This window comes from Sceloporus undulatus, chromosome 5 (genome assembly GCF_019175285.1).
Source record: "Sceloporus undulatus isolate JIND9_A2432 ecotype Alabama chromosome 5, SceUnd_v1.1, whole genome shotgun sequence".
Lineage (NCBI taxonomy): Eukaryota > Metazoa > Chordata > Lepidosauria > Squamata > Phrynosomatidae > Sceloporus > Sceloporus undulatus.
The window spans coordinates 33746302-33761964 of NC_056526.1; the positions used below are offsets into that span (position 1 = coordinate 33746302).

At 40.2% G+C, this 15663-nt stretch overlaps 1 protein-coding gene across 7 annotated transcripts in view; it reads left to right on the forward strand.

Moving 5' to 3' along the window:
• CYTH4 (cytohesin 4) overlaps positions 1-15219 on the forward strand; it is a 101672-nt gene extending 86453 nt beyond the window's left edge. For 6 of the 7 annotated variants that reach the window (XM_042468542.1, XM_042468539.1, XM_042468541.1 and 3 more), the window contains 5 exons: positions 481-592; positions 4898-4974; positions 8044-8115; positions 10641-10795; positions 13483-15219. In XM_042468542.1, the coding sequence (XP_042324476.1) occupies positions 481-592; positions 4898-4974; positions 8044-8115; positions 10641-10795; positions 13483-13555 (489 nt within the window). In that variant the 3' untranslated portion in view covers positions 13556-15219. The remainder of the gene's footprint in view (positions 1-480; positions 593-4897; positions 4975-8043; positions 8116-10640; positions 10796-13482) is intronic. The other variant, XM_042468538.1, reaches the window with a different exon arrangement.
• Positions 15220-15663: the final 444 nt, after the last annotated feature.

Here is a 15663-nt window from a genome sequence, read left to right on the forward strand (position 1 = left end):
TCAGAATTCCTATACCTTGAATTAAAAGCTTCCTGTTTGAAAGTTCAGTTTTTTAAAATTATTTTCTGCTAAACAAAGAATAATTGATTCTAGACTTCCAATTGCCCTTTGAATATTTTCCATTAATTGTCCCTTATTATCTGTGTGATTTTTGGAGAGGAGGGGTGCTTGTTTAATTGCCCATTTCTTCTTACATATAAATTTCCCTTTTTCTTTTTACATAGAAAAATTGTGCTATTTTGTTTTTTAAAAAACCCAAAGGAAAAGCATTATCAGAGGAAATAAGCAATTACTCTCTCCTAAAACCTTGAAACTTGGAGAACTGTAATTGTCAGTTGGCAATGCTGACTGAGCAAAATGGTTTAGTGTAGTATAAGGCAGCTTCCTGTGTTCCCGTGATGAGATATGTGCTGGCACCTTTCAGGATTATCCTTTTCTCCCCCCCCCCCCCCCCCCGCCCTGTCTTTTTTCCTGGGTCAGAGTCTATTTGATAGCATCAAGAATGAACCATTCTCCATCCCAGAAGATGATGGAAATGATCTCACCCACACTTTCTTCAACCCGAGTCGGGAAGGCTGGCTTCTGAAGCTAGGTAATATATTTGTATTTTGCTGAGTATCTTGCTAGGCTACTACCCTCCACCCTATATCAACCTTCTCTCTCAAGGAAGCTAGGAAAACCTCCAAATTAATTCAGGACTGCAGCAACCCACCTTCTGTTCTGTGATGGGGTGATAGTGACCCCTGGTGTTCAGCTCTGTGATGTATTCCCTAAAGGTTCCTGGTTTTGTACATAGCCTGCCTTTGGCTAGATTGAATGCCCAGTGCTGCCTTTGGCTAGAATGAAGAGCAGTAAATACTTCTCTGTCCTCAGATGACCTAGTCCCTTGTATTTTTGGACCGGGTGGGGGAGAGACAGAGAGAAGATTGCTTAGGGAAATCTTTACAAAATGACACTGTCAAGCAATGATTAAAGAACCGAAGTGTATGATCTCTAAGTGTGTTAGCTTATACAAGACAATGCTCCCAAACATGCTGCAGAAATTATCCAGTTTGAGACTGCTTTAACTGTCCTGGCTCAGTGGTAGGGAATCCTGGGAACTGTAGTTTGCTGTGGCACCAGGGCTCTCTGACAGAGACATATCTCACAAAACTGCAATTCCCAGAATTCCTTAGCATTGAGCTAGGGCAATTAAAGCAGTCTCAAACTGGATTATTTCTGCAGTGTGTTTTGGACCAATGACTGCTACTGCCTCTGCTTCTGCTTCTCCTTATGTTTCTTTTCCAAACCCTGGAATATGAAGACTGAGCAATAGTAACCCAAGATTTCTCAATAACAATCGTTCCTGAGCAGAGAATGATTGATAATCATCAGTCTCATGATCAGACAATTGAGGTGCAGTAACAGTGATTCAGCTTAAAATGTGTGACATAGGCTTGAGCAATTGACTCGTATAGTCAAAGAGAAAATGACATTTTGAACTGAACTGGTACCTTGAATTGAATCTAGATTGAACTGAATTTTGTAAAATGCCCCTCCCCACACACACACTTCATATAGCCAATTATTTCTGCTGAGTCCATAGCATGTGCATGTGGGAAATCCCATTGAACAACAGGGCATAGGGATGCATAGAGATGTATGATTTCCCCACATATGCACACACATATAGCTTTTGAAAACTTTCAACTAAATGAAAATGTCTTGCAAATAATAATAATAATAATAATAATAATAATAATAATAATATCTATTATAATGACTGGATTAAAACACACTCTTATTTTAGGGCATCTTACTTACTAGACAAAGTACTTCACCCTATCAAATTCGCCATTAAATTAACCATATACCATTTCGAGCTTGAGTATTAAGCTGTTGTTTCTAACCCAGGAAACAAGGTCATTACTTTCCCATCTTGCTCTTGAGTGTTTTTGAAATGAGTTCTAATCAGAGCTTAAAGTGCTAGGTTTAAAAATTAATTTGTTAACATTGAGAGTTGGAAGGGGAAACTTCAATTTGTTGTTGTTAACATTCTGAAGACCAAAATTTAGTTTGTTGCATTAATCATGACTAAATGAATGAATTAAAGAAGTAGTTCTTCAGCTTTTTTGGGTCATGGACCCCTTTGAGAATCTGATGAACACTGTGGAAGCCAGTCCCAGAACGATGCAATTTTCATAGTAACAAGAAAAAAGATAGAAAGAAATTAAAAATAAAGATCATAAGCTCCTGAAGTCCATCCACAGACCCCTATGGTTACAGATTAAGAAACTCTGAATTAAAGTGGTAGGCTAAAATCCTATTGTTGATCCCAGTTACCATTGGATCAGTGGTAATTTGACAATACAATTTGTATGCAAGTTCCATTGATTTAATGTGTCTATGCTAATTGGCCCTAACAGAAGAATTCATGCCTTAGGTTTTGAAGAAATACACAACAAGTTAGCACAGAACTCCCTCTCCTCCCTCTTCCTCCTCCTTTTCCAACCACTGCTTCCTTGCAGTGAATAATGAAGCTAAACCTTTCATTCATTTCACTACTGGAATGATATGTGCTGTTAGTTAAACCTGAAGGCCAGAAGCAGGATATGAAATGGCAAATAACAAGTTAAATATAACAAACTGTTACCAGGCTAATGATTATAATAGTGAGTGTTGAAAACTTGTTAAACGTCGTTGGGAGCAGAAACAACTAATTAGAATATAATCTGTTAAATCTAACTAATTATTTCAAACTCTGGTTCCAATCATTAATCTTTAAGTTTTGACAAACAATGGGCCTGTACAGACAGGCCAAAATAAAGCTGCTTCAGGTCACTTTGGAGGTATGCTGTTTAAATGACATGTGCATCTTAAGAGGCCAGAAGCCACACCAAAGCTGCACTCCAGTCCTTAGGCTTCTGGCCTCTTTAGATGTGTGTGTCATATTGGGCCGGTACAGATGGCCCTTTAAGGCCCTTTTCATGTGCTAGGGTTGCCTTGGTACAGCACTTCCAGACACCCATCAACCCTAGCATGTGATGAGGGCGTCAAAATGGCGGCACCCTATACACATGGGTGCCACCATTGTTACGCAAGCCCCGTGTGGCATCTGCATGGCGCCATGCAGTGCTTGCGTAACGAGTGCACTAGTGGCACACTTGTTACTCTGCAGGGAAGCTGCGCAATTTGGCAGCTGCGGCTTCCCTGCGGAGAGAAAATAGGCACCAGCAGGGTGCTGTTTTTAGGCGCTCTGTACTGCACCTTAAATAGCATACCTCCAAAGTGACCCAAAGCAGCTTTATTTTGGCCTGTCTGTACAGGCTCATAGTTTGATGACCAAACCGACATTGGGTGGGATGAGTGATTCTATCCAGACAGATTTCATTGTGGATCTCATTCTTATTATTATTATTATTATTATTATTAACCTTTATTTATGAAGCGCTGTAAATTTACACAGCGCTGTACATGCAATCTTTTTAGTTAGACGGTTCCCTGCCCTCAGGCTTACAATCTAAAAAGACATGACACAGAAGGAGAAGGGAGTGGTGGAGGGAAAGGGTAAGAGGTCCAGCAGTTCCTCTCAACCTCCGAGGTCTGGACCAAGGCAGATGGACTGGAGGGAGGGCAAGGCTTCATAATGGATGGTTAATCATTATCCAGAGAAAATACATAATCACAAGTAGGATAATACATATACAGTACATAGGAATACAGGAAATGGATCGATAAACAGCCAACAACAGAACATCAGATAGTAAGCGACAATTATGCGATGCCTGGGAAAGCTTCTCTGAATAGGATGGTTTTCAGCTCCGTTTTGAAGCTGGTTAAAGAAGTGATGGCTCTTGCTTGTGGAGGAAGAAGGTTCCAGGAGTGAGGGGCAGCAAGTGAAAAGGGGCGAATCCGGGATGGGGCAGAGGAAATCCTGGGCTGAGACAGGAACCCTTGACTACCAGAACGGAGGGCCCTGGTGGGAAGGTGAAGAGAAAGAAGGTCTGATAAGTAAGGAGGGGCCAGTCCATGGAGGGCTTTGAATGTCGACAGCAGGAGCTTATACTGAATGCGGAAAGGGAGAGGGAGCCAGTGAAGGGATGCCAACACAGGAGAAATGTGGTCAGAGCGGTGGGTGGAAGTGATAATGCGTGCAGCTGAATGCTGGACAGAGATTAAAGGACGGAGGTGAGAAAGAGGAAGCCCAGCCAGGAGGACATTACAGTAATCAAGTCGTGAGATCACTAGGGCATGGACCAGGATCCTTTTTTCCACAGGGATTGTGAGCTGTTTTTCCTACTATCACAAATATTTTGTTCTTGTTATTTCCCCCCTGAATCAACACAGCTCTGCATGTATTGATCAAGCATGTATCAGTGTGCTTTTTGAATATATGTACTTCCCCACATTGTTGTTGTGTTGTTATTGCATGCCTTCAAGTCATTTTGGACTTGTGGCAACCCTCAAGGGAACCTATCACAAGGTTTTCTTGGCAGAATTTGTTCAGAGGGGGTTGCCCTTGCTTTCCTCTAAGGTTGAGTGGGTGTGACTTGCCCAGTGCCACTGAGTGAGCTTTTATGGCTGAGCAGGAATTTGAACCCTGCTCTCCCAGTATCCTAGTCCAACACTTAAACTACTAGGCCACACTGGCTCTATTTTCCAACATACATTTTTTCCAATTTCAGCATGCTATTGAACTTTTGGGGATTATTTTGTAAATGGACCTGTCAACTCAGAAATTTATAGATTTACATCTGCTACTTGCATCTGGGTATGCAGGGTATTATGGGAAGTGTGAATTGATCAAATCCACATTAAAATGCAAATACAGTGAATGTTTCATCCGCCTCCATTATTCTTTAGGTGTACTTGATATATTTGTTGATACATGTGGATATTTTGATTCTTTTTGTTCTAGGAGGCAGAGTGAAGACCTGGAAACGCCGTTGGTTTATTCTCACAGATAACTGCCTCTACTATTTTGAATATACCACGGTAAGATCTGCACCCCACTGAAACAAACTTGGTCCCAAAGATTTTTTTTTTTAAATGAATGCCATGTTCTACTTCACAGCTAGCATTAAAACCCAAGCAGACTAGAGGAGCTGACCCAGGCTCCTAGATGAAATTTTGAGTGCTATGAGGAAGACTGACACATGAGTAATGCCTGTCTACCCTCTCCATTGCACCATCTAGGGATGGAAAGAATTTTGAGAAATTGAGTTGAGCTGAACCTGCCTTAGACAGCAGGGAGCATGGCTGAGTTACTGCTGCGTTCCAAAATCATTGGAGGAATCTGGAAGATTGGAAGTAGGGATGCTGGAGAAATCTGACATGAATTTGACCCAGTGATATCCATGTGAGGCTAGGCACATGGGAAGCCATGGAAACTGCAGCTGAGTAGTAAGATCTATAGTCCTCAAAATATACAGGAGAAGATTATGAAAAAAATGTTTGCAATTCCTTATACTACTTTTGGAATTTGCATATTTTGGATCTATACCTTAATGTGGGAGGAGAGGCATTATAAATTATGGTAGTAATCTATCAGCATTCAGCATCATCACTACCAGCTCCTTATTTCCATGTCCCTCTCTACCAAAGCAGTATTCCTCCTTGGCCTAATGTCCTGCAGGCATACCCATAACTTCTGATATAATGAAAAGATGATGCCCTTTAGAATCCTGAGTCTGTCTGTCTGTCTGTCTGTCTGTCTGTCTGTTATCACAAGCTTCTTCTACACTGCAGGATTAATGCAGTTTGACACCACTTTAACTGTCATAGCTGAATGCTATGGAATTCTGAGTTTTGTAGTTTTGTGAGATATTTAGCATTCTCTATCAGAGATGCTCTGGTGCTACAACAAAATACAAACCCCATGATTCCACATCATGCTGGAGTGATGAAAGTTAAAGCAGCATCAAACTACATTAATTCTGCAGTGTGGCAGCAGCCAAAGAGGGGGAAGGGGAGTCTTGTAACAATTTTAAGACTAATAGATTTATTTTTGTACGAACTTTCTGGATTACAATCCACTTCCTCAAACGCTCTAATAGAATCATAATATTCAATCTCAGGTCTATATGTACAGTTACATAGTTCTGGGGATTTTGTTGTGCGGGGGGGGGGGGGAGATCCAAGGGGAGGCTATGTTCAAGTCAGATGAAGAGGTCTGACACAGAGGGGATGCCTATCTACCCTCCTCACTGTGCCATCTAGGGATGGAAATAATATTTGTATAGTGGGCTCTTGGTATCCACTGGGGTTTGGTTCCAGGACCACTACCACCTGCACAGATATTAAAATCTGTGCACAGTCAAGTCCCATTAAATACAATAGAACAGTAAGATGATATACCTTGTATGAAATTGAAAAATCAAGGTTTGGTTTTGGGAATTTATATATTTTAAAAACATTTCCAAACAGTGGATGCTTGATAGTTTTTTGTGGGTTTTTCGGGCTATGTGGCCATGTTCTATAAGAGTTTATTCCTGAATCTATGCATTTAAAAAATCCATTGATAGGGAAGGCTGACTGTAATTATTCATTCCAAGGCCAAGAAACAGGTTTCCCAACAGTTAGGAAACTGTCAGGAAAAATAAGAAACCAGTGAGAATTCTGTGCAGCTTTCTTCCAGTATTTGAACATCCTGAAATTTTGTGGAGGAATTATTCTGCAGGAAAAAAAACGATGTGTAACCTTTTGCTCAAAATACTGTTTTCTGTGCAGAAAATGGGTTTCTTGTACAGAAAACACTGTTTTGTACACCTCAAAATCATGTTTTTTTTCTTCACAGAATAATTCTTCCACAATACTGTACTTTGGGATATTTGAATATGGACAGAATACTGTGGAACAATATTTGTTTTTTTCTACAGTGAGGAAAAAACCACTGTAATTATTCATCCTCACATGGGAGGAAAAAATAGCTGAGGATTTATCTAACTATAGTGCCATTTACTGCTCAGGGGCAGAGTCAAAGGCTCTTTAATCTAGAGATATAAAGCATACAAGAAAATATGCTTGTTTTTGGTGAGGAAGGGTGTCTTGAAACAGAAAAAAAGTCAACTATCACAATATTTTTCATCCTGCCTTGCATGAAGATGTAAAAGTTTGAGCTCTTTTTCTGTCAGCACTGGCAACAGCAAAAAGAAAAAAAAATAGATTTTTTGGGAAGTGGGGATTTGTATTTTTAAAAATGCCCTTTCATGTAAGATTCAGGGGGAAAAAGACTGCCTGGAATGGGAAAAATTTACAATCTGGCCTTTTGGAGAATAAACTTTGGAAATGTTTCATTTCCATATGCAAGAGTGAAACAAATAAAGATCTACATCCCTAATATGGGCGCGTTACAGACTGCCTAAAAGTGGCAGTCTGCTGGCGGTGCCTGTTGCTGTGTCCGGGAACCGCAGAGGCTAAACCGCATGGTTCCTGGATGCAGCGGAAAAGAAGCACCAAAATGGCGCTTCTTTCTGTGCCCTGGAAGTGGCGCTGCAAGATACTAGTCACGCACTCGCAACATCACTTCCACTGTGCAATGTCTGGACGCTACGCATCCGTGATGTCAAAATGGCAGCCCCTGTGTGGACGGGTACCGCCATTTCGTACATGCTCCACGCGTACTAGGTTTGGGGGCCGTTAGGAAGGGACGACCCTTCCTAACCTTAGCACGGCCCTTCCTAACCCTAGTATGTGCAGAGCGCGTACTTTGTGTGCGTATGTAACACGACATGGTTATAGTGGGATAGCTAATACAGTATCTCCTATAACCAGGCAGAGGGCACAAAAGTTGGAGCTTCTCTGGCCTTGTCCATTTTCATCCTCCAGCGTATTCTGGTTGCCATTTCAAATACATAAGAAACCAGTTGATGGTGCTAGTGCAGAGATATTTTATAGCTAGTTTACTGTTTTACTTTCCTGATGCTAAATGGACATATAAACAAGTGATGTGAATTAATTCTACCTCTTGTCAATCTTAGTGGGGGTAATCAAAGAAATTCCTACCATAAACTGTGTAGGGATTATGTATGCACTGGGAAGTAAATGATTTGCACCATTTTCTAGGACAAAGAACCTCTGGGGATTATTCCACTGGAAAATCTATCTGTTCGGGAAGCAAATGACCCAAAGAAACCAGTAAGTGACTGCCAGAAACTATGCAATATGGGGAATTCTTATAAAAAATGAATTAAAACAAATTTCTCACACATGACTATTCATTCTTTCTCTTCATCCTCATGTAGTCAGGTGCCAGTGGAGGAAGGGTAGGGAGTAGATTGCTTTTGCAGAAGCCTGATCTATCTTTTGCAGAGAGCTGCATAGGGCGATATGAGAGTGCAGCAGTCCAACAGGATCATGCAGTCCAAGGTGGAAAGGCTGCTCATATCCTTAGACTGCATACTTCCTTTGTTATTTATGAAAACTAGGAATCCATTCAAGTGATGTGGAATTCCCTTAAGATCATACACACACACACCTCAACCTTCATATACTACTCTGCTTCCTTTATAAATGAAAGGGGCACAAACAAATCTTCACAATCTCTTAATATGTGGCAACAGGTAACATGAGAAAGAGTTTTCTCACAGATTGTTAACTCAGGGATCTTAAAAGCCCATTCTGGAATCTCACTGTTCATTGAAATAGGCACATGGAAGAAGCAGAAAAAAACCAATTACTTCTGGATGTAGGCATCTTCAGAGATGGATATCAGCTCAAGGAATACACCTATCTTTAAATAGACACTTGAGAAGCAGCACTTTGTTATTGGTGTCTACTCTAATCAAGATCTTGAGTGCTCTTTAGCAGTGTCAGTCAGGACAATCTCATCTGAAAGTTACAATGGAAGGGAAACTGAGGTCAGATCCAAACAAATGATTCTTACCAATAACTTTCACTGAGAATGGAGCTCATCATTCCAGCAGACTGTTTGGTAGCTTCACTAGCAATACCCTTGAAAGAAGAAAGGTAATTCCTCTATCAGGATTGCACAAATAATACACAGTGCCATGTGCCACAGGTGAAAATGACCAAAGGAGCGAAGAGATGGGAGCAATTAGTTTGCTCAGAGAGCTTGGCAGTCAGAACTCAGCAATTATATTGTTCTGAGCTACTGTATTTTGGACTATGCTTCCCACAATCCCCCAACCAGCATTCTGAATGGGTCCATGATAGGTTCACCTTAGGGCTGCCATATGTTGGAAATGACTTGAAGGCACACAACAGCAACAACAACAACAGCAACAACAACGAGTGATATTATGAGGAAATGTAACTTCCAAAAAGAGCTTTCCTAAGATCTCCAGTTATCGTTCAGACTGTATTCTTCTCTGAATTTTGCAATGTTGGGCCAGTGGGTTTCTGGGAGCTGTAGTTCAAAAAAGTTAACTTTTCCTACAATGATTGACACCAAATCATTCAGCTTGCTGAACATCATATGGCATATCATATTGGTAATTATGCAGCGGGGTATGTGATTCTTGCCAAGGCTATAGGGGTCAAAATGCCCTTCAGCAAGGAAGTCAGCTATGAGTGAAAAAGGATTGCTGGCCAGCATGACATCTTTCATTAGGAAACTGATGCTGCCAAATATAATCCCTTATCTATACACAGTACTTGTCAGAGAGCTCTGGTGCCACAACAAACTACAAACCCCAGGATTTTATAGCATTGAGCCATGGACATGAAAGTGGTGTTAAACTGCTTTATTTCTGTACCAGTCCAAAAGCAGCCACTGAGAACCACAAAAGTGAGGTTTGAAGACTGTACAGCTCATGGATTGTGCTGTCACTACACCTGGATTTAGCAGAACATATGTAAGAGGCATACTTTATTTCTGCATCCTCCATTGTCGTACTTCTTCAGTTGGTTTTAAAATGTCACAGTTTTTCTCTTCTCCTCTCACTTTCTCCTTTTGTCCTTAGCTTACTTCAGTTGCTGCAAACTGAGTTCAAAATGTAAAAGTAGTTAGCATTCAATTAATTCAGAAGGGAGGAGAAGCGAGGAAGAAGAAAAATCTTGCCCTTCCCAGTAGGTTCAGGCAAAAATAAACTGCTGCAGTCCTTCCTAGCTCATGTGTTCTTCCTCATTAATACCTTTTGTCTCCTTGAGCACACTCTGAAGTTGTTTGGTCACTTGCATCCTAACTAACTTATACATCACTAGTGAAGACACAGCTCACAGGGTAAAAAGCCAGGGTCTTTTGATTAGCATCCAACAATCATCTACCCATGCCATTCTGTGAGGGTGAACTAATAGCCTGGATCTGTCCTGCTGCTTTTTCATGTGGCTGTCCTTGTGCACATGCACAGAAAAAGATTATCCACTTACAGAGAAGAGGCTGAAAAGAGATGTAGGAACAGAGAGTAAATGCACAGCTGAGGAATGAGATGAGATGTGATATAATTTCCCCAGGATCAAATAGTCAGTCCTTGTCAGAAAAGGAAATTCATTCCAAGCCCTTCAATCTAATATTCTTGTTGTTGGATTGTGTGGGATTTCGTCAATACTGTATGTACTATCTGTGAAAATACAGAAAGGGGTTCCCTTGAGCTTTTTTAACCTGAAGCACAGCATACATATGCACATGCACATGCCAGCTGCCACAACATGTTGCTTTGCTGATCTTCAGTCTTTGATTCCCTTCCATGTTCTCCCCTCAGAACTGTTTTGAGCTCTTCAATGCAAACTGCAAAGGACAGAAGATCAAAGCCTGCAAGACTGATGGGGATGGGAAGGTGGTGGAAGGCAAGCACCAATCATACAAGATTTCTGCAGCCTCACCAGAAGAACGTGGTCAATGGATTGAAGCCATACGGTGAGGGAGAAGGGCATTAAGTTCATATGGAGGCAAAAGGGAGGAAAAATGCCCAGAGTTAAAGAATATAACAGTATTCCTTAGTACAAAAATATGGTATTTTCATCCCTATTTTCTACCATCATGAATCCAAGACAGTGTAAATGTCTTTCTTCTTCTTCATTATATCCTCATGACAAACCTAGGAGGTAGATCGGGAAAAGAGAGAGTTACTGGAAAATTTTGTGGCTCACTGTCTAACTACTACACATAACTGGTTGTCTAGTGTTTGTCAGTTTATTATCAGCCAATCAAACCTCAACTAAACATCAATCAACAGATATCACAATAAATCATCATATTATAGGAGTAAGTAATATTAGTTAAGAATTCAATTATAAAACTTATATTAAAAAAGAAAAAAGTGAAATTTAAAGAAATAAAATCATTGTAAAAGTATAAAATCATTATAAAATTTTAAACAAACTAAGGCATATTATAAAATTTTAAAATACCATTTTACACCAACAGACCATTGCCACTGCACAAAAACTGGCCACCCTTGTTGTTATTGATGGGTATCTAGTGTTTAAGTTTCATGTATGACTCTTTCTCCCTCATACAAATAAGAAACACACCAATATTGAATTTTTTCATTACCTGATAACTCTTAGTGACCCATAACATGTGTGAATTGACTATACAGTCAGCCCTTCTTATACACGGATTTTTTTATACACGGATTCAAGCATACACGGTTTGAAAATATTCCAAAAAAGTATAAATTTACCTTGATGTTCCATTTTTTATTAGGGACACCATTTTGCTATGTCATTATACTTAATGGGACTTGAGCATACACGGATTTTGTTATACACGGGGGATCTTGGAACCAAACCCCAGCGTATAACAAGGGTCCACTGTACCACAGAGGATTATGTCTGAACTGCTATGAAAGTGCTGTCTACAATGTTTGATCTATGTTGCTCATCCACATATCCAACTCTCCATCACTCAGTGCTGCAGTCACCAAGGGAGGAATTCACATGTGTGAACCAATCCAAAACATTCACATTTGGACTCAGGATTATTTTCAAACAGTGAGGTGACAGGTCAGCAGCTACTGATGATGCAAACTGGCAGGTACAGACAGGTACCAAAGATGAACAACACATTTTGTAGTTGTTGGCAAAATATTTTCTCCCCAGTAACTGATGAGATTAGATTATAATAAAAATATTATGAGTTAATTGGTAAATATATGTGACCCAGTTCCAACATGAATATCTGGAAAAGAGCCTTCCTTTTTATCAGCTGTGCCACATTTCTCTTGTCCTTGTTCCTTCTCCCTGACAGTTTTGTGCTGATCACCAAGTGGCTCCTATGAAAACACGAGGAGCACAGCTAAACCCAACTGGCCTAGTATCCTCCTTGCTACAGTGGACAACCAGAGACTTTTATGCAAGGCTGTCCCAAAACATTTTGCTGCTTGAAGCAAAGGATAAGATGGACTCCCTTTTCCATTTCCCATATCATATCAGTTTAACCAGCAGCTAACTCTTACTTCAATGTTGGCTATGGGATAGGGCCCTCTGACTTACCTGGGGACAGGAGACTAGTCCTACTAGTCCAGAAGACTAATGGAAAACAGGACAGGCTTGGTTTTACACACTGGAAGGGAAAAAAGCCCTCCCCAAGAGAGGGGAATGGCCAGGGGACTTAGGAAATGCTGCCACATGCAGGGGTATCACTAGGGAGCATGGAAAGTATGACCCACACCAGGTGACACCTTAAGCGGGGAGTGACACCATTGCTTCCAAACATTTGCTTTGTTGCATAACTTGCATCCTTTTAAAATACTGGAGCTCAGTGGAAGTGATAGTATGAGTGGGATGAGACTCAGTGAGAGGAGAAAGGAGAGGCCTCAAGGTTTCTTTGAATTATTCTTTTTATATTTTCTTTAACAGGATCACATCTTGCCAAACTGTGACTTAAACCACATGAAACTATGCACATGTAAAATATATTTAGGCCGTGCATGTTATATTCTAATTTAAAGATATAATTTTAATTTTGCTAATTATTTATGTTACAATTATTGTCATTAGTTCATTGATATACGGGGATTGTAATTTATGAGTAACATGAGAACAAAAAATATTACTAAGGATTTTTTATGGTGTAATATTGGAGGAGGTCATTGAGGGTAACACTATGCATTACTGCACTTAGTGACACCAATCCTAGTGATACCATTGACTGCAGCTATACCTCAGTACCTGTCACCTAACATGGTTGGTTCACTCTGCTTAATGTGCACTAATGTTCACTCTGCACACCTGTATGAAGACCACACCTTAAGCAGGAAGGCAATAGTTCCCCATTATTTGCCCTAGCAACTGGTATTCATTTGGTGACGAGGGCTTTGGTAAATTAGTTTTTTGGGGGGTACAACTTCCAGAATCCATAAGCCAATGGCTGTGCTGGCTAAGGGATTCTGGGGGTTGTTGTCTGAAAAATTAGCATTCCACACACTCTGTTGGTAGCACACATTAATTCTAAGCATGGGAGTAGCAATCATATAGCGAGCACTGTATATCTGATTTACTACAGCTTCAAGTTTCAAATTTCCTCTGTATCCTGCAAAAGTGAGTGATATGTTGCTGATGCCAAAGTCTTAAATTCCTTCCATTTTTTCTTTTTTCTAGAACCAGCATCACTCAAGACCCCTTTTATGATCTGGTTGCAGCACGTAAGAAAAAGATTGCCAGCAAAAAATGAGCTACTTTGGCTACAGTCTTTTGAAGCACTGCAAGGAAGTGGACATTGTGGAGTCACTAAAAAGAACTCAGAGCACCCACCTACATCCTGTTTGAACAACAGGAACTAACAGACACCAACTTCCTGCCTTTCCAATGACTGACAGCGTAATGAAATGCCACTTCCAGAGCCAGAATCTGAAGAAACTGAGACCAGTGCAGGAATTATGACTCATTTCCCTATACCAGTCACGAGCAACATTTGCCATCTATAAGGCAATGGATGGGATGCTTTCATAAATCAGTTAGTGACCTGGGCTAGAAAACCCATGAAGGGAGCCATCTTCCCCTAAAATGGCCATCTCTTTTGTACATTTAAAGCAGGAAAGATTTGCATACATGGACTCTTATCCTGTCTGATCTGTTGTCCCAGGGTATCTGAAATAACTATGTAGTCTAACTTAAATAGTACATAATGAATTAATTCATTTGGAAGATCAAAATGAGGAACAAAGGCCACCAGCTGAATGGCAGTGAAACAATATAATGTATGGCAGACTTGCCAATGGAAACACTTATATATATTTGGCATTCTGAGCTTGGCGCATCAGTTCTTTGAACCCCTGAAATGATGCCAAGACTACCATAACACTGGCTCACAGGACAGAAACTTCCAGCCAAGATCTGGCTCTGTAAGTACCATGCAGGGAATGAGTCTACATTTCTACAGTTCCTACATTTTTTTCTACCTGGCTGCTCAGACAATGATGGAGGAGACTGAAAAGCATAAGAATAGCTTGTGTACATCATTCTTACTTTGCAAGAGTCACAGGTTCACCAGACAGAGACCCAGGTTCTGTAATGATCAGACTTTAGATTAAATTTTTGGACTGAGACTCATAGAATTTGTCAGAAAATGACCAAGTTGGCTGGAGAATTCTGGGAGTTGCAGTCTGAGGTCCATTGGGAGACATGCATTCACATTCTATTTCAGCCACAAATGTGGTGTCACACACATTACTCCCTTTCACACTCCACTTTCTCATGTAAAAATGGATATATGAATACTTGTTTCATTGTTTATTTTGAAAATGAACTGGACTGTTGTGAGAAGGATAACTGCTCAATAAAGCTAGGGATGGGAGACATCAGGCTTGCAGAATCGGCATACTTTTTTTTTCTTTATAGAATCAAGGATCAGTTTGTCTTTGAGCATGTGCTCAGCCCAGAAGTAGTCACTGATGCCATTCCCAAAAGTTCACATAAATCCTTCTGGCTTTCTCCACCCCAGTATTCTTAATGTGATTTAGATAAATAAAACACTTTTTAAGTTGTTGATATTGTTAGGCTCTGGGGAGTCAGAAGTCCTTACCAATTTAACTGAAAATCATCACCAGTAATTCCCAAACTACCTTTTCCCCATCCCTAGTGTCAAGCACTTTGTAAAGCAAAAATGATATTTAAATGATAAATAAAAAGTTGTTGTTTGTTAAAATGTCAGTAGATTGAAAATGTTGAATGTGCATGGAAAAAGAGAGAGAGAAAGAGAATAAGGGTGTTTCTGCCCAGCACCACATCAAACAATGGAGGAATGCCAATTTTTCTTTCTAAATAAAATCATAGGGGGGAAACCCCATTTTGGTACACTTTCTGTTTTGTTTTGTTTTGTTTTATCAGTACCGAACAGAGGCTGTAGGACCTGCTGTATGTCTGTATTCCTTCATCTCCAGTACCAGCCTTACTTCTTTTAATATCTCAGCTACATAAATTGATGAGTTATATGGTTTGTTTGCCAGATGTCTCAAATTCACTCCCTGGCATCACTAGACAAAGCTGGCACAGGCTTTTGTCTGAAGCCTTGGGAAGCTGTTGCTGTGCAAAGATAATACAGTACTAGACAGACCAATGAGCTAACTTGATGTTTTATTTTATCTTAAATTTATTCATTCACTTATTTATTCATTCATAGTGCTTATATTTCTTTTTGTTGTGTGCTTTCAAGTTGTTTCCAGCTTATGGCAACCCTAAGGCAAACCTGTCACAGGGTTTTCTTAGGACAATTGGTTCACCACATGATAAAATATCCAAACAGTTTATATTAGAATAGATGCATTATACAGAAATAAAAAC